The sequence below is a fragment of the Hemiscyllium ocellatum genome, chromosome 16, assembly GCF_020745735.1.
Source record: "Hemiscyllium ocellatum isolate sHemOce1 chromosome 16, sHemOce1.pat.X.cur, whole genome shotgun sequence".
NCBI lineage: Eukaryota > Metazoa > Chordata > Chondrichthyes > Orectolobiformes > Hemiscylliidae > Hemiscyllium > Hemiscyllium ocellatum.
Window position 1 is genome coordinate 39,370,843 of NC_083416.1, and position 18,998 is coordinate 39,389,840.

The 18,998-nt window shown below is 36.5% G+C and overlaps 1 protein-coding gene across 1 annotated transcript in view; it reads left to right on the forward strand.

The window, feature by feature from the left end:
- The window catches only part of unc5a (unc-5 netrin receptor A), a 294,221-nt gene that overhangs the window by 177,590 nt on the left and 97,633 nt on the right, over window positions 1–18,998 (forward strand). The window contains exon 8 of the mRNA XM_060837501.1: window positions 18,333–18,521. Coding sequence (XP_060693484.1) covers window positions 18,333–18,521 — 189 coding nt within the window. The remainder of the gene's footprint in view (window positions 1–18,332; window positions 18,522–18,998) is intronic.

The window sequence follows — 18,998 nt, forward strand, 5'->3', positions numbered from 1 at the left end:
AATTTACAGAAAGGGAATATGGTGTTCATATGGCATTGCATAAGATAAATTTGTTCTCAACAGTAATTAAGTTGAAGATTATGGAGAGGTGTGGTCCACAATTGCTGTATTGCCTAAAAAAGTACTTCTACTTCTTCCAGTCTCCTAATTCCCATTCTAATCCCTGTCCTTAATATCCCACTCAAGATTACTTATCTTTTCCTTAGTTGCATTACTAATTCTAGGTCCTCCCTTTGAAATATCCAATCAGGATTAGAGGAACTTTGGGGCTGTGATATTCCTTAACTAAACCTGTCAACTTGTGAAAGTTTTTTAGTATCTAGTGCCTCAGGGAAAGTCAGGCTCTTAATAACCAAAAATGATGTGGGACCACAAGCTATCCGGAGAATTATCCATTCCTTTTCATCTTGCCCAATGTCTGTTGTCCAGAAGAAATTACACATTCATTTCATGTACTGGATCCGGTCTTCAACAGCAGGATCAAAGGAGTCAAGCTTCTCAAATGCCAGAAATGCTTACCCTAACTCAAAGATGACCATTGCAAGAGAATCTCTTCAGGACTGTGCTTTTCTCTCATTACTGCTGAAATAACTCTATAGATGCAGGTATCCCATCACCAAGTCACCGTTTATTTACATGTGGAGAGTCCTTCGCACTCTGTCAGCTCACAGTGAACAAAATTTATTGCACTTCTGTTTATACCTGTCAACCAGGGCTTCTTGATTGGACCAGATTAGCAGTCCCAATCAGGGAACTCATGTTCTATGAGGTCCAACTGGCTGATCTCATTACAATCGCTACAGTACCCATCTTAAAATTATGCATTCTGACTTTCCACATTGTGTATTCATTATGAATTCAGATGCAAACTTGTCATTTTCCAATTATTTCCTCCAATTTAGGATGGATACTCCATTATGGAAATTGGGAAGTCAGCTTCCCAACTTTATTAAGGTTCTGAACAGCTATTTAATGCCCAATTAAGTTCCATTTTCAGCTCAGCATCCATTTTGAGATTGGCAGGAAGAGGTCAGACTTGTGGAGGGAATTCTAGCAGCTCCACACCAGATTAACCACTCCCCACCCACCCAACTTACTTATAAGCTTTCTCCTACCACCCCAGGTACTCACTTTTGCCCTTATCTTTCCATCAGGATAACCCATAAGTCCTATCCCAGCCTTTTGCTCCCTTGCAGCCACAGGCCCCCTATGCTTTAACTCCATCCTATCCCCGAGCCCTAAAATCTGATGACTACTTGTTACTCCAGCAGTGTGCACCACATTCAGTTGTGTTGCTGGGCGTTACAGAGTTGCTGGCCAATCTCTTTAGCTAGCACAATGCACTTCATAAAATAACCTCTTCACAAATATGTAACACTTATCTCTTCTTATCCTTTTGAGATTCCCAACAATGATTGACAGTGACTGAAACTTTCCGAAGTTTAGGAAGGGGGAAAGGCCAATGTAATCTGCAGAAACATAATTTAAGGCAATGTGGTGGTAGGTTACCATACTCTGTAAAATTAATATAATTGAAACGAAATTGAACTGTTCAAAACTTTTTGCACAATCCACTCAACCTTATTACAAAGACTAACCCTGCAGAGAGAACAAAATGCTGGATGAGACTCTAATGTTTTTTGGAAAGGGAAACATGAGCATTTTGACGGTCTAATCAAAAAGCACTCAGTTGCTGGATCATGCAATTTTTAGGTGCCAAAATTATATCAGCAGAAAACATGATCAATATGAACTTAGAAATTTGTAATCGGAACATTTACAATTTTAGTAAGATAGAGTTACATTGATATATCCAGTGAATTTAAATTATCATTCACATTTTTTTTGCAAGCAGTAGTATAAACAATGAACTAATATTAACACTTCAACAGCAAGTACACCATGCATATAATGTTTATATTTTCAACTTGTATCATGGCAATAAAACTGGCATTATAGATATATATTGCCTGATTTAGAACCCACATCATTTATATCCTACACATGTTAGTTTTACAGTTAATGTGTTGGCCAGCATATATAATAAATTAAATGGGACAATTAGCTCAGTTGGCTGAACAGCTGTGTTATGATAAAGAGTGACGTCTACAGCACAGATTCAATTTTCACACTTGTCACCATGTAGGTCCCACCTTCTCAATCTTGCCCCTCATGTGAAGCTTGGTGTTACCTTCAGGTTAAACTCAGCACAAGTTATCCCACTCTAATGAGAGTGTGTTCCTTTGGGATGATAATGACTTTACTTTTACCTTTAGATGAACACTTGAAATGCCATAATAAACAAGGCAATGGACCAGTATTAGGAAGTGTGATTAGGTTAGATATGTGCTTGATGACCAGCATGGACATAATGGACCAAAGGACCTCTTTCCATGTTGAAGTAATTCATGACTCTTAGGCTAATGTTCTTCCTGAAATTCTTTTCATTAATCACCACATAAATCTCAGACTCCAAGCCTGAATTTGGTAGTTTCTTGTTCCATAGCTGAAGAATAAAGCACTTTTTTTCAAGCCAAAATAAAAATGAATGGAAACTACAGTTTGTTTTTTAGTGTGTATGGTAAGAATAACAAAAAGGGCTATTTGTGGGATCAGTGTCAGCCTTTCTCAGAGATTTTCCTAATTTTGTTGCACAGGTCTAGGCAGTAACAAACCATTTTGCTTCATGATATCCTGTTTGAAGCAGCATAATCAGAAGCCAGGAAGTGAATGGATTTGCTGTCCTCTCCTTGATGCATTCTAAATGAAATGTTACCCATGGAAACCAAAGAGTTAGAAATGGAAAAGAAAGATTATAGGACATGTCACACCTTATAGTGTGATACACAATACTTATGAGTTCAAATGCACAAGTGAACATGGTACAGCTATGTTAATCACTCACAAAGCATGATTTAAATTATCACGTGTACTGTAACATATAATGAAATTTCTATAGTAGATTTATCAAAACACAGTTCAACAGAACAATAATAGTGAAAAAGTATAGACTAAAAATGACAGACAAGAAATTGTATTAGGAATCGACACATTAAAAAAGGTAAAAATTTGGTTAAGTATATGAATAGGAAAGATTTGGAAGAATAAGGACCAGGTGCAGGCAGGTTGGACTAGTTTAGTTTGGGATTATATTCTGCATGGACTGGTTGTACCGAAGCCTCTGCTTCCATGCTATGTGGCTCTATGACTCTCTGTCTAATGTTGAAGCATTATTTAAAAATAGCAAAACTTTAATTAACAAATTTCAATTATCCATATCAGTGACACCCAAACAGATAATTTATCAAATATGTAAGCTTGGATGTGAAATCTTGATTTACTTGAAGACGGAACATTAAATTTGATAAGAATGGATCAACAACTACCAGACTCAGAAAATCTGATAGAAATTTGGTCAGTTTAAGTAGGATATAAGACAATCATTGACTAAACATTAATTTATGCTTGCAAATTTTGTTATAGTAAGTGGAAAAGTAAATAAATGATTTAAAATGTTCTTTGACACATTAAAGTTATGAAATATTTGTCAGTTATAATCCTGAACATTCTGAATTGTATATTTCAATGAACATGAAACAAGTAAACACTCTAACATTAATGTCCAAATAACATTGGATCAATAGTTTGTTTAATAAGTTGCCTTTTCAAGCTCAGATAAATTTCAAATTACTTACTTTTAATATTTCAATAACAGTGTTATTAAAAAAAGTTCTTAATCCAGTTTTTAAATTCTATTTGGATTGCATCTATACCTCAATAGATTTGAAATATTACTATCCAAGAGCATCATATTTTGAGATATATTGTCACAGAATATCAAAATCTTGTTTATAATGCCATTCTCTTAGAAACCATAAATTAAATTATTCTAAAATTAAATTAGTGTATCCGTTTCCTAAATGTTATTTGTAAGGCATTTACAGTTGCTGAGTAAGTCTTTGAGAATTTGCTGAAGAAATAAATTGAAAGCTTTATCAGATCTCCAGATGTTTTTTTTTTGAAGTTTAATACATTAAAAGAAATATGGTTAATGATAATTGAATGAATTTATGCAGCAAATAGATAGTGTAGTGAATTGGAAAATTGCTTTCACTTCTGGTTTAAAATCCAGACCAATTTCAGTGTGAAATTTTCTCATTGAGAGTTAGATATCACAAATTTTATGTTTATCAGTGGAAGCTGGGCTATTATTGTTGGGAAGAAGGGTAACTTTTAATACATATTGAAGAGATTCCTGAGCAGGTCTCCAGGCCAATAAAGCATAAAGTAATGTTAATATTCACACAACACCAGGTTATAGTCCAGCAGGTTTATTTGGACTATAACCTGGTGTTGTGTGAATTTTGACTTTGTACACCCCATCCAACACCGACATCTCAAAATCATAAAGTAATGTTGGCATTGCCTCTGAGAACTGAGGTGGGACAAGTGGAAGATGTGACAGTAGGAGATCATCTGTCTAACAGTGATGACAACATAATTTGGTTAGAGTGATTATGAAAAGAAATGAGAAAATGTTGAAGGAAGAAATGGTTGATGGGAGAATTAATTTCAGTGAGTTAAGAAAGAACCTAGGGTGAATTGGAAAATACAATTGCAGACGTTAAGCAATGGAAGACCTTCAGTACAAAGATAGCTGGGAAACAAATTAAGCATATCCTTTTGAAAAGAAAAGGTAGACTACCACAAGTTAATGCTTCCTGGATCACAAAGGAAATAAGAGACAAAATAGGAAAATGTGGCTTATGACAAATGTCAGGGACATGATTCACTTCACCAAGAAGATTATGAAACCTAGTGGAGAAAATTTTAAATGTAAACAAGGCAGGCTGATAGAACATTTTCAGAGGGAATTGAGTGTCCTTGAACAGACCACAGAAAGCTATCATGCAGATACAACAATTAGGAAGATAAATTACATCTCAGTCTTCATTTCCAATGTATTTAGAGTATATGGGTAAGGTAGTCTTGCTGTTGTTGTATCAAGATTTAGTGTAACCACACCTTGAAGAGAATTTTTGGTAACCTTACACAAGAAAATATGTACTTGCCTTGGAGACAATCCAATAATGGTTCACTAGATTGATTACCTGGATGAAAGGGCAGAAGAGCAATTAAATAGATTTAGAGATTTTCTGGAATTTAGAGGAAAGTGAAGGGACCTCATTGGAACATAGTATAATCCCCTCTTTAAAATCTTAATTACATTCTTTAAAATTATGATTTTAATTGAAACAACTTTGATTGAATCACAGCTTCCCGAGGAATCAATGCACAAATTGATTTGAAGACTCTTCTCAGCATTTTCAATAAGCAGAACAGTCAGGCAATCTTTGACAGTTTTAAATCTGGGGTTGTCCTCTCTTTGGAGAAATATGTTCTCTGTAGCAAATGTTTCCAATATTTACCCATTTCATCAATATTGTGGAGTTATTTTGGTGAGTATCAGCTACTTCAGTAGTTCTATTTAAATAGGCAGAGAATTATCAGCCTCTTTAGCTTAGCCACTTGGCTAATATCTTTAATGTTATGTAGAGCGGAATGATTTTTTGAAATGTTCAAACCATCCATGAGTAATGCTGAAGCTTTCTGACTGCCACCTCTCACCCTGCTCATTTTGTAATGAGCATTCAGGTGTTCATCTTTGTTTTAATAATCATCAAGTTTGGTTTTGGTCTGTGATTATTCCATATTGTCCAGGATATTATTCCACTTGCAAAGCCAGCATTTAAAAATCAAACACCTTATGCAATTTGTTTGGTTTGTTCATTATTTCCGAGAACTGTTCTTACCATTATACCCCAAGTAGTCTTCGAGTAAAAAGTGAGGTCTGCAGATGCTGGAGATCAGAGCTGAAAATGTGTTGCTGGTTAAAGCACAGCAGGTCAGGCAGCATCCAAGGAACAGGAAATTCGACGTTTCGGGCCGGGAAGGGCTCCGGCCCGAAACGTCGAATTTCCTGTTCCTTGGATGCTGCCTGACCTGCTGTGCTTTAACCAGCAACACATTTTCAGCTACCCCAAGTAGTCTGTCAACATATACTTTTCATTCTTCAGTCTCAAATTTAAAAACTCAAATCTTAATTAATCAGAGGATGACTAAGGGGCTCTTAAGATTTGCAGAGTCAGGAACTGCATCTCTACATATGAAGTGAACATTCCAGGCTTCTACGTCACACTTAAAAAGTAAATTCTACAGGTAAAAATATTTTTTTGAAGACTTGAAAACTGAAAGAAAAAAATTCTGTTGGACACACTTCTCAAATTTGTTCCAAAGTGGCACCAATGAGGCCACATGATGATATATCAGTCCTGGCATGAAACAACACTAAGGCAGAAGTCCTGACACTCAGTATGGATATGGGCCTCATGATATAGATAATGTTAAAAAAGATGTTAAATGAATCAACTTAAAATAGGAACTTTATGTATAAAGATTCAAAGAAGACAGGACAAGGGATTTATTGGTGGGGGGTGCAGGAGGTTGGAAGGGAGGGGTGAAAAGTTGTTGCTTGCCTGAAACTTCTAGAATTGGGAATTTTGATCTCAGAATGAATGGTCAGCTGTTTAGGTCTGAGATGAGGATGAGTTGATGTTGTCCAGTCATAATGATATTGAATTTTGGAGTGTAATCAGTGGATATTATAACCTACTTGTACTGCTTCTAGTATTCTTGCATTAACATTATTAATTTGCACAGTTTACATATCACCTAAGAAATCACTAAATATGCGATAGTTATTGATTTACTAAACAAGAAAGTTATCAATATAGAGGGTACTTAATATGCATGTCTAATCGTTGTCATCCATCATAATGAACTAAGTCTCCCAGCATCTGTCTCTCCAGATGTAATTAAACAGATTTCATTTTCACCAACAGAAATGTTCATACTGAAGTAGTGCCAAGTGTGGTAATGAGAAAATAAATGTACGTACTAATGAATTTTCCCATTTGTCAATATAATTTATGTTTACTGGTCAAACACTTTCATCTTGTGTCTTTCAAAATTTAGGTGTAAGTTGAATAATTTTGATGTAATTGGCTTGTTAATGGAGGATTCCGACCTTATTTTACTCAGATTGTACAGCAAAGATAAATATTGGAGCATTTAATTCATTTTTCTCAAAGACAAATTGTACATCAGATTTATTTTAGTAACCTCACTTTAAATGATTGAGCAATTTTAGTGCTCATGAATTGTTATTTTAAAGTTTCAAAGTTTCAAAATTCTATTTAGTCAACAAAGAAGTTAGTTTCTTTTCTTAATGATACGTTAATGTTCTTGCATTCGTGAAGGAAACTATAGCCCTTTTAGAAAAGGAACTACATATTTTGGGAGAGATAACATTATGCTGTATCTGCGTTCAGCACTGGATTTCAACTCCCTATTTTAGAAACATCTTACCTCTGGCTTCAAACATTTGTAGAATTTCAAGTAGCTATATGACATTAAATCAAGATTGAAACTGATAACATACAAAGAAGCAAGAGAGGTCTGGGCAGAAAACATTACTGTACAACTCAACCCAAAATAGATGTCAGCAAATCTGGAAAGCACTCAGGAGAATAACCTTAAAGTGAGTGTCTCCCAAAGATTCAGTGAAGTAACATTAGAAAAGCTTTTCATTGTGCCAAGCAGACTTAACAGAATGTGAGTAGACCATTCATGCCTTGTTAGTGTGATCAATTAATGCTGACAATAATTATTCATCTATCATCGCAGAAATTTAGAATGTTATTGCTCTACAAAATGGCTTCAAAATACTTTCTTGATATGAGAAATGCAGGGAAAATTAATTACTTTGAAATCTGTTCAAAATATCCTCATGAGCATTAGATATGAAAGTAGTTTGAGTGTTGTGTTAAGGCAATATGTACTGAGCATTGGAAGAAAGTAGTACAGTGCATATGGAATGTGATACTATGAGAATGTGCTTATGATTGCAGGCTATGATGTGACATTACAAGCTGGAGAACCAAAGGGGAAAGAAAATAAAAACTAATGCTGAAAATTGAAGTAAAACCACAAATGGCTGGAAAAATAGAGCAAATCCTTAGTACCTGTGTGCAACAAACATGGGTTTGATTCCTGCCTCAGGTGACTGGCTGTGTGGAATTTGTACATTCTCTCCTTGTCTGCGTGGGTTTCCTTCGAGGTGCTCTGGTTTCCTCCCACAGTCCAAAGATGTATAGGTTAGATGCATTAGTCTAGGGAAATGTAGGGGAATGGATCTGGGTGGGATGCTGTTCGGAGGGTCAGGACTAAATGGCCTGTTTACACACTGTCGGGATTCTATGATGTTAGAACAAAGGCAACAGAATGACACAATATAGGTAAAAGCAGGCTCTAGAATATTCTGACTGCACCAGAGGGTTAATCACTAACAACTCAATTGCAGATACAAGACTATAAGGAAAGCAAGGAATATGTTGGCCTTTGTTACAGGGAGATTTCAGTACAGAAGTAATTAAGAATTCAAATTACTTTGTAATTATGGAAGTAAAGCAGTTCAGTGGAGATATTTTTTTAAAGAAAACTCTCTGTGGCAGTTATAGCCTACTTTCATTATTTTTAAAGAATAGGGTATTTAAACAGACTTAAGATCATGAAATTACACAGATCATATCCATACTTCAGGAATATTTATGTCCACCCCGTCATTTTGAGATGACAGTACTATGGGTTAATGCTCTTGTGACAGTCAAAAATGATTATTTGAACTCAATAAGGCCTCACTGAGTTCAGCTTTTCTCCTGTTTGCATCATACTATCACCTCTTTTTCCTTACCAACAAAACTTGATCTTTCAGAAATGGTTGGGACATTGTCTTCTCAGTCATGTTTGATATCAAAAGACCTACAGAGTTTGTCCATTGCCATAAAAATGCAAATGATCTGTAACATGGAATAGGTAATTTGCAGCTCCACACTGAATTGAACAGAATACCAATGTTTCATATGGTTATCTCCAGCTTGATCATCTATCCCAGGAAGAGGAAATGACAGTGAAGTGTACAATAAAAAATGAAAATTTTGGGATTATATTTGGTTTTCCAGAATTCTGAAAGACCGTTCTGAGATATTGATGACTTTGTGTCAGATAGGTACACTAGTGGCTAGGAGATGGTCAGGAGTTTGAATAAAGTGATGAAGAGGTAGCAATCAGTGTCGTGCATACAGAAGCCAAGTTAGTGTGGATGATTTCATCAAATAGTAACTTTAACCTGAGGGAGATCAGGGTTCCACCCCAAAACCAATCCCCGTGAACTCCAAAGGTAGTGGTGTCGAGATTTGAAGTGGTAATGCATCGTTGGCAGTATGCTGATCATAAATCGAAATGATTGTCTAAAATATTGCAGTTGACAATAATCAAACATAATGGTGATGTTGATTTGACAAATAAGAATAATTTTTCAGTCTTGAGTATAAGACATGCATGACTTTGGCATAGCTCCAAAATATATGGGAAAATATTTCTATGAATATTTAATAATATTTTCTAGTTCTATGACATGATTGAATGTTTTCATAATCACTAAAATACTTGAGTGAATGATTGAGATTCTTTAAAGCATTTGTTGCAATACTTTACAATACTTATGAACATTTTTCGTATTAGAAGTTTTAGTAATTATTCAATATTTCAGGTTCCATTTTCTATTATTGCATTAATTTTTTTTGAAAGTGCAATTTTTATTTAAGTATTGTGGTACTCTTAGCTTTACATAAGAACCTCACCCTCTCATCTCCCCAAATATGAAGTCACTTTGTGATTGATATTACATTAGGGAAACAGATTAAAAATGAAATAATACAGCATTTCCACTACAATTTCACAGAAGTTTAAAGTTCCACAAGATGCATACAATGCACATATCATGTAGGTTGATCTGCAAGCACTTAGATGGTATTGTAAAGTTGCAATTGTGAAAAATAACTGGACTTGATAGAAGATTGCAGACTCGCTGATTTGTATTGGCTTTTTTACCTTTTACCTTATGGGTGGCATAGTGGTTAGCACTGCTGCCTCACAGCGCCAGAGACTCGGGTTCAATTCCTGCCTCAGGCGACTGACTGTGTGGAGTTTGCACATTCTCCCTGTGTCTGCGTGGGTTTCCTCCGGGTGCTCCAGTTTCCTCCCACAGTCCAAAGATGTGCGGGTCAGGTGAATTGACCATGCTAAATTGTTAGGTAAGGGGTAAATGTAGGGGTATGGGTGAGTTGCGCTTCGGCGGGTCAGTGTGGCCGAAGGGTCTGTTTCCACACTGTAAGTAATCTAATCTAATCTAAACATCATTAATAGTATCAACATGCCTGTTGCCAATGGCTGAAAACAGTTTCTTCTGGGGACTTCAGAAATTGTGGAGCAATATGATTTGTCAAGAAAACTGGTAGCCTATCTACCACAGAGGCCTCGCACTGCTTGTGACTTTGAAGGCCAATTAACCATTTCTTTGATGCTGAAAGCTGTTAGCAGACCTGTGTCTGTTACAACCAGCAATCCAGAGGTTAGATAGCATCTGTGGAGAGAGAAATGAAATTAAAGCTTTAGAAGCAGAAGAATCATATCAGACTTGAAAGATTTACTCTGTTTTATTTTCTCCGTAGATGCTCCCCGATTTGTTGAACTGCAGTAGCACTTTGTAGTTTTATTTCAGAGTTCCAACATTTGTAGTCATTGTGTTTTAATTACGCAACTAGCCTAGCTGGAGGACGCTTGGAGTGCAAAGTAGGGAAACTGTCTCACCCATTTTCTTTGCCTCATGAAACATCAATCGTTAAGTGTTAAATGATGTTTAGCTGGTCATTTGCTTCCGGTCCCTCTGATACAGCTTGCAGCACTTTTCTCTAAATTCCATTTCATCTATGGCCAAAACTACAAATGATTGGAATGCATATTAGCCTTTCTAAAAAATTTCAAAATTGCATGGCCATTGCAAGAAGCCATATCATTTAAAATTCACCACTTCCCAATTGAACTAGCTTCTTGCACAAAGACAAAACCAGGCAGGGATCAACAGATAATTGAGAAAATAATATTACGCAGAAAAATTGAATGCAGACAGCAAACTGCATCTTTGACTAGATCTGAATTTAACTATTCTCAATTGAAAGCACCACAAGCTGAAAATCCATCTTCCAGTGACTGCATTTTAAGGAGATTCAGCTTGTAGGATGAAATATAAATGATTGTAGTAGCTTGAAGAGCAATTTCACAGTGTTCCATGATATCTTTGTTTGGAAGAACGAGGGGGGCGAAAAATCATTCTATCATGGGAATGAGAAGGAAGAATTCAATCTCCTTGTACAGCATATCATCCTAAAACTGATGCTGAGATCTGTGATGGACTCATTACAAGCAATGTAAAACAAGTGGTTAGCTGTGAATATAGGGCCTGGTAAGTGAGCCATCCATCACATCTAGTCTCTGTGTAATGTACCAACAATTGATGTCATGAAGGATATTCTATAGTTCAAACTCCACAACAGGTGAGGTAATCCCAAGTGGAGGATTTTCCCTGAATTTCTGCTTCTTGTCGATCAGGTTAGTTTTTCTTCTTGTGGATCTCGAAATCTCCTGTTTTGAGCCAAGCTTGTGCAAATGGTACACTATTGTTGTGATATTACATGCCTCTATGAAAAACAAGTATTGTACCATAAAGAGAGTTAATTCTTGAAATTCAGTATGACATCATGCTATGGGGTAATCTTGTTTAAATCAGCTCCAACTACAATATTTGTTGCAGTTTGAAATCCATCAGAGAAAATGGAGGCACAGTGGTTGGCACTGCTGCCTCAGCACCGGGGATTGTGTTTGATTATAGCTTTAGGTGACTGTGTGAATTCTCCCTGTGTCTATGTGGCTTTCCTCTGCAGGCTCCAGTTTGCTCCCACAGTCGAAAGATGTGCAGGTTAGATGGATTGGCTATGTTAAATTGCCCTGTCATGTCCAGAGATCTGCAGGCTAGGTAGATTAGCCATGATTAAATGAGTGGTTAAGGGGATAAGGTGGGATGTTGAGGCTAGGTAGGATACTCTTCAGAGGGTCAGTGCAGTTTCAATGGGCTAAATGACCTATGTAACAAAAATGCAAATACAATCTGTATATTGACCTGACATCACAAAAGACATTGATTGTTACGATCTTGTGAGGCATGTCAATTTCATCAATTACAACAGTATTAAAAAAATACTTATGCAACATGAAATTCCCTTTTGAACCATGATCCAAGATTTCCATTGATTAATTTAAAATTTACTTTGGCAGGTCACCGTTGGTGACAGATTACTTTGCCCAGTTTACTTTTGTCAGGCAAATCAAGGATGTCATTGCTATCCTCAGCATGTTTGGTGTACCACAACAGACCATGTCAGACAATTGTTTTTTGTTAGCAAGCTGCTTCAAATATGTGGAGGAAATGGTGAAATCACCACCTTTTCCACATTATTTACAATCCAAAGATCTGGCAGATTGTACTGTAGACACAGTTAAAGTGATGATCGCAAAGTATAAGGCAATTCGACAAGACTTCAAGATTGCCATGTTAAACTTGCAAACGATATCTCAAGGCATCTTCTGAACATAAGATTTGGAGGGGAAGATAAGCATGTACTGTTCTTGCATCTCATAAATTCCCAACCAATCAGATGAGCATGATTCTTCTTAGAACAAAGAAAGAAAACATTACAGAAACATGATCAAAAACATGTAGACAGTTGCCTCAATTTCAGTTATGTTAAAACATGAAAGTGGGAGAGAATTATCGCAAGACTTGGATACGGGTTAGGGCACTGAGCAAATGTACCTCAGACCAGATGGCATAGTGTTGCTGTGTACAATGGTCATGTTCTAGAACAGAACTGAAGATACACTCAAATAGCATAGGGTTATCTCCTGGTGTCCCAAGATGATAATTCAGACAATGTATTTTGTTTAAAGATAACACATTCAGTATACAGTCCATACCAATCTGCAAAAAACATAGTATACACAGCGTGAGGATATGCAATAACATCCTGAGAACTGTATTTAAAAATGATCCAGTCAGATTAAATGCCTGTTGAAGTATCATCTTCACGTAGAAAGATATTGAGTGTAAATGTATTTTGTTTAAAGATAACACATTCAGTATACAGTCCATACCAATCTGCAAAAAACATAGTATACACAGCGTGAGGATATGCAATAACATCCTGAGAACTGTATTTAAAAATGATCCAGTCAGATTAAATGCCTGTTGAAGTATCATCTTCACGTAGAAAGATATTGAGTGTAAATGCATCACTGTTATTTTTGATCTGTGCATGGTTCTCATGGGAGAAGTGCTGTTTTTTGAAGGAAAGTGAAGCATGGTGTGACATTGCATGTATCTATGATCAGGAAAGCATGTACCTTTAAGAGAGCTAAGTGATTACAGTAGTGTGACATCAGTTCAACCTTGAATAGCTGCTATACTTTGTAATTCATCAAGAAAGTCAGCTAGTCAACTTAAATTGTGCCCAGACAAATACCATGTCCGTGGTAGGATTGGAAAGTTGCTTTTTGAATAAATGTTCTGATACCTGTTCTCAGCAAGAAGCCAGTCTTCGTGTTCATGTTCCCAAAGTTAACATAATAATTGAGAACACATGAAGCCTGATCAGCTTTCAATGCTATACTCAATGTCACTCAACAATGACTTCACATTAATTTGAAGTGAAACAGTACCATATCGAATTGAAGTAAGACTATGTAAATCACCACATTAAAAAATGGTCTCCGCCTGACCTTGAGGGTTGACTTTTTTTTTCCATGCCCAATCTCAGAATTGGTTCAACTGGGCTCAAAGTCAAACGGTCAATCCATTTTGTTAACAGCAGTGTTTGGTTGGTTCAGTTAGCTCCTGTACCTCAAGGTCAGATATTCACTGATGTAAGCTTCACTTCAGGACTGAAGTACACAATCTAAACTTATCTCTTAATTGAAAGCATTCTTGCACATTAGATTGAATTATTCATTTGTTGAGGCAAAAAAATTGCAGCGGTGCTGCCCATAATCTTCCATTGATTCGGGAGATACCAGAAGACTGGAGAATTGCAAACATCACTCCCTTGCTCAAAAAAAACATAAGGATGAGCCTGGAAATTACAGACCAGTTAGTTTGACTTTAGTAGTGGTAAAGCTTCTAGAAACACTTACTTGGCATAGAGTTAGTAATCACATGGTAAAAGGTGAGTTGATTAGGAAGGTTCAGCATGAATTTTGAATGGTAAAGTTGTGTTCAACTTGCTGGAGTCCTTTGAACAGATAATAGGCCCAATAGCAGTAGTGCCATTGGTGTGGTGTACACAGACCTCCAGAAAACATTAAAATTGCAAACTATGCTTCAAGGCAAAGACATGTTTTCCCCTGCAAATCCTATGTTCTTGCATCTCATAAGGTCCCAACCAATCAGATGAGCATGACTCTAGTTGGAACAAAGAAAGAGAACATTGCAGAAACATGATCAAAAACATGTAAACAATTGCCTCAATTTGAGTTATATCAAAACATAAAAGTGGGAGAGAATTATAGCAAGACTTGGATATGGATAAGGGAACTGCGGAAATGTACTTCAGCCCAGGTGGTATGGCATTGCTTTGTGCAATGGTCATGTTCTAAAACACAATGCCACACAATAGACATGTGAGATAAGTTATAGCTCATGGATTAAAAGGGACACTATCAATGTGGATACAAAATTTAGTCAGCAATAAGAAACAGACAGTAATAATGATCGATCGATATTTTTAGGCTGCAGGAAGGTTTGTAGTGGAGTTCTCCAGGTGTTTGCTTTTCCGATATGTATTAATGATCTAGATCATAGTGTGTTTGCTGATGGTATGAAACTTGGAAACATTGTAAACTGTGAGGAGAACAATGTAAAACTTCAAAAGATCTTGAGATTGGATAGAATAGATGGGAAAAAGTTGGGCCTGCTCATAAAGAGATCAAGAATCTGAGGGCACGATCTAAAATGATTTGCAAAACAAACAAAAGCACGGTGAGAAATAACTTTTTTACACAATAATTCTGGGTTGGATCTGGAATACACTGCCTGGAAGTGTGGTGGAGGCAGGTTTAATTGATATGTTCAGGAGAGCATTGTTTCTATTTAATTAATCATTCATTGTGCAAGGGTATAGAGAAAATGTAAAACTGTGGTACTAAATCATGATGTTTATTTGGAGGGCCCGTGTAGATACGATAGACAAATGACCTCCTTCTACACTGTGAGAATTCTGAATTTTTTCTGCTAAGTTGATATAAACAACAGCACAGATATTATGCAAAGAAATGCAGGGAATTCTGACCAAAAGTTCGCCTTCATTTAACTGCACAATAATACAAGTGATTTGTCATTCATGCCTTTAGAATATTTGTTCATACAAAATAGCTACATTTTAAGTACAGTGTAGTTTGCTTCATGTAAATGAATAGGTTTTCAATATATGCCTGGGTGGAAATCTAACATTATAGATCAGCTTCCTGGCATGGAAAACATAATTTTAATTTCCACTGCTTTCACTGAAATGGGAGTAAGGATCAATAAGCTAAATTGACTGGATGGTTGGTTTGCAATGCACAGTGATGCCAACAGCATAAGTTCAATTCCCACATCAACTAAGGTCACTATGAAGGCCCTGCCTTCTCAATCTTACCTGAGATGTAATGACCCCAAAGTTAAACTCAGCACATGTTGTCTTCATGGCCTTCAGAAGGATGGTAATATTCCCTTCCAAAACCAGGCAGCTTCTATAAAGGATGAACCATCTGCAAAACTGGTCTTTGCAGCTCATCTAAATGTCTTCTGATGCTCTGTGCATCAAAGTATGAAAGTCATTTTTGTTATGTTAAAGGAAGTGAATTTTTACAAATATTTATTAATATGTTTCATGGTGTGTGGTAGCATTGGTCATTTGATCATTATTCAACATATAATTTATGAAAGATGCTTTTATTTGGAGCTATGTTTTTACATGAGAATTTAATAGTTCATTTTGAATATTTTCAAAATCTATTTTCATCAAATTGTCAAGTCTTATTCTGACATTAGCTAATAAGTATTACAAAATCTATTTATATCAATTGTCAAATTTTAATCAAAAAGCAAGAAAAGTAAGTGTAAGGTTTAGGAAATTGAAATTAGACAAGGTCTTTGAGGAATATGAAGAAAGCAGGAAAGAATTTAAACAAGGAATTAGAAGGGTTAAAAGGGGCCATGAAATGTCTTTGGCAAAAATGATTAAGGAGAATCCCCAGGCATTTTATGATAAATTAGGAGCAAAAGGATAACCAAGGAAAAGGGTAGGTGCACTCAAGCACCAGGAAGAAAATGTATGTGTGGAGCCAAAGGAAGTGGGTGAGATCCTTAATGATTAATTCATATTGGTGTTCACCAAGGGGAAGGACTAGAATGATGGTAAGGTTAGGGAGGGGTGTGGTGACATTTGGAAAAGATTTATTAGGAATAGTCATCATACCTTTATACAAGGGAGGTATTGCCTCACAAATTTGGTCAATTTTTTTAAGGAGGTGGTGAAGATGATTGAGGATAGGACTGTGAATGTTGTCTACATGGAGTTTACTCAAGCATTTGACAAGGTACCTTCTGGTCCAGAAGGCTTAGTCACACAGGGTCCATGGTGAGTCAGCAAGTTGGATACAAAATTGGCTTAGTTATGAAAATGAAAGGGTAATTTTGCGGGATGTTTTTCTGACTAGAGGTCTGTGGCCAGTGGTGTCCTACAAGGTTCAGTGCCGGGATCTCTGTTGTTTGCAACATAAAAAGGATTATCAGCAGAATACAGATCAATTGGAAAGGAGGGCAGAGACATAGTAGATGGAATTTAATCCAGACAAGTGAGGTTATATATTTTTGGAGATCAAATACAAGATGAAAGTATGTAGGAACCTTAGCAGTTTTGATGTACACTTGACGTGCAAGTCAATAGCTCCCAGGAAGTGACAATACATGTGGGTAAGGTAGAAAGAAGGTATGTGACATGTTTACCTTCTTCCGTCAAGGCCGTGGATTTAAAAGTTGGCAAATCATGTTAGGGCTGTATAAAACTTTAGTTAGGCCCCATTTGGAGTATAGTGTACAGTTCTGGTCACCACCCTATCGGAACAATGAGGTGGTTTGGAATGGGTGCAAAAGAGGTTTACCAGAATGTTATCTGGATTGGACTGTATTAGTTATAAGGAGCGATTGGGCAAATTTGGAATGATTTTCCTCAAGTGTCAGAGGCTAAGGGGTGACCTGATAATAGAATATATAAAATTATAAGATATGTAACATTATGAAAGGCATGAACAGGGTGGATAGTCAGAGTCTTTTTTTTTCCCAGGGTGGAAATGTCAAATATGAGGGGACATAGATTTAAGGTAAGATGGAGTAAGTTTAAAGGAGAAGTGCAAGGCAAGGTTTTTACACAGAAGGTTTTAGGTGTTGTGGTTCTGTTCGCTGAGCTGGGAATTTGTGTTGCAAAAGTTTCGTCCCCTGTCTAGGTGACATCCTCAGTGCTTGGGAGCATCCTGTGAAGAGCTTCTCCGGCATTTATAGTGGTTTGTCTCTGCCGCTTCCAGTTGTCAGTTCCAGCTGTCTGCTGCAGTGGCCTGGAATGCACTACCAGGTAGAAGCAGATATGTTTTCAATGTCTAAGAGGCATTTAGACAGACAAGCAGCAGAGGGACATGAACCACGTGAAGGCAGATGGGATTAGTTTAGAATAACATCATGGTTGGCACAAACATGGTGGGCAAAAGAGCCTGTACTGTTCTGTGTTCAATATCAATGCAATGCCATTGAATGCTCACAGTTGCATTTGAGGAATGGGAGCACTATTACACTACAAATTATTTTCTATAAGACCATAAGGTATAGGAGCAGAATTAAGCCATTCAGCCCATCAAGGTTCCTCTGTCACTCAATCATGGCTGATACATTTCTCAAACACATTCGCCTAACTTTCCCTGTAACCCTTGATCCCCTTAAAGTCTTCAACAAAATTGCTAAGAAAGTATGTTTTGAGATTTTTATTCTTCTCACAATTTTAATTTTCAATTAAATAATGTATGCTTGGGGATTTAATACTGTAGATGTCATTTAATATAGAAATTAAACTAATAATAATGATGGATAACTTGAGATGATGAGTATCTTAAATAATACTTAATCACATCAATTTCAATTTTGATTTTGCAAGTATTCTAATCAAAGGATTTACCATTCCTTACTTTTTTGAAATATGATGTGCATTTACTGACATTTTAATTTTTTTTTTTAGCTTCTACAGTACCTGGTGATGTTGCACTATACACTGGTGTGGTGGCAGTAGCTGTATGCCTAACCTTACTGATGGTTGTAGTAATCCTCGTATATCGAAGAAAAAAGCAAGATTTTGATTCTGATGTAACTGACTCTTCAATTTTAACAACAGGATTCCAACCTGTGAACATTAAAACACCAAAACAAGGTTAGTCATTCCTATTTGTCTATTATTATTAGGTTTTTTTGGAAGATTGTTATTAGATTTTAAGGAAAATGAGAGGAAGGGATAGATGAATCAAGGAACTGGCCTGAAAATTAATAACAGCAATTTAAAATTCAAATTAAGCCTTTGACCGCTTACCTCTTGGCTACAATGGTTCAGCACAGAAACAATTTCTCTTGCTTAACCCACTTTATTCGATTCAGATATACCTGAACAACTTTCTTGAGACTTTATTTATTATTTTTGTCAGGTTCTACCTACCCCAACACCTTTCTAAACTGGAAGAGATGTACAATCTTGTCAATGGAAACTCACGTGCATGTTGTGAATCCAACACTTTGACTGAACCATTTGTGAAATGGACTTTTGTGAGAAGGAAATTGTCCATAAACCTGAAAAAAGATTACCTGTTCTGCGTAATAGAGGGAAGTTTGGCATTCTATGCCCCTAAAATATCTC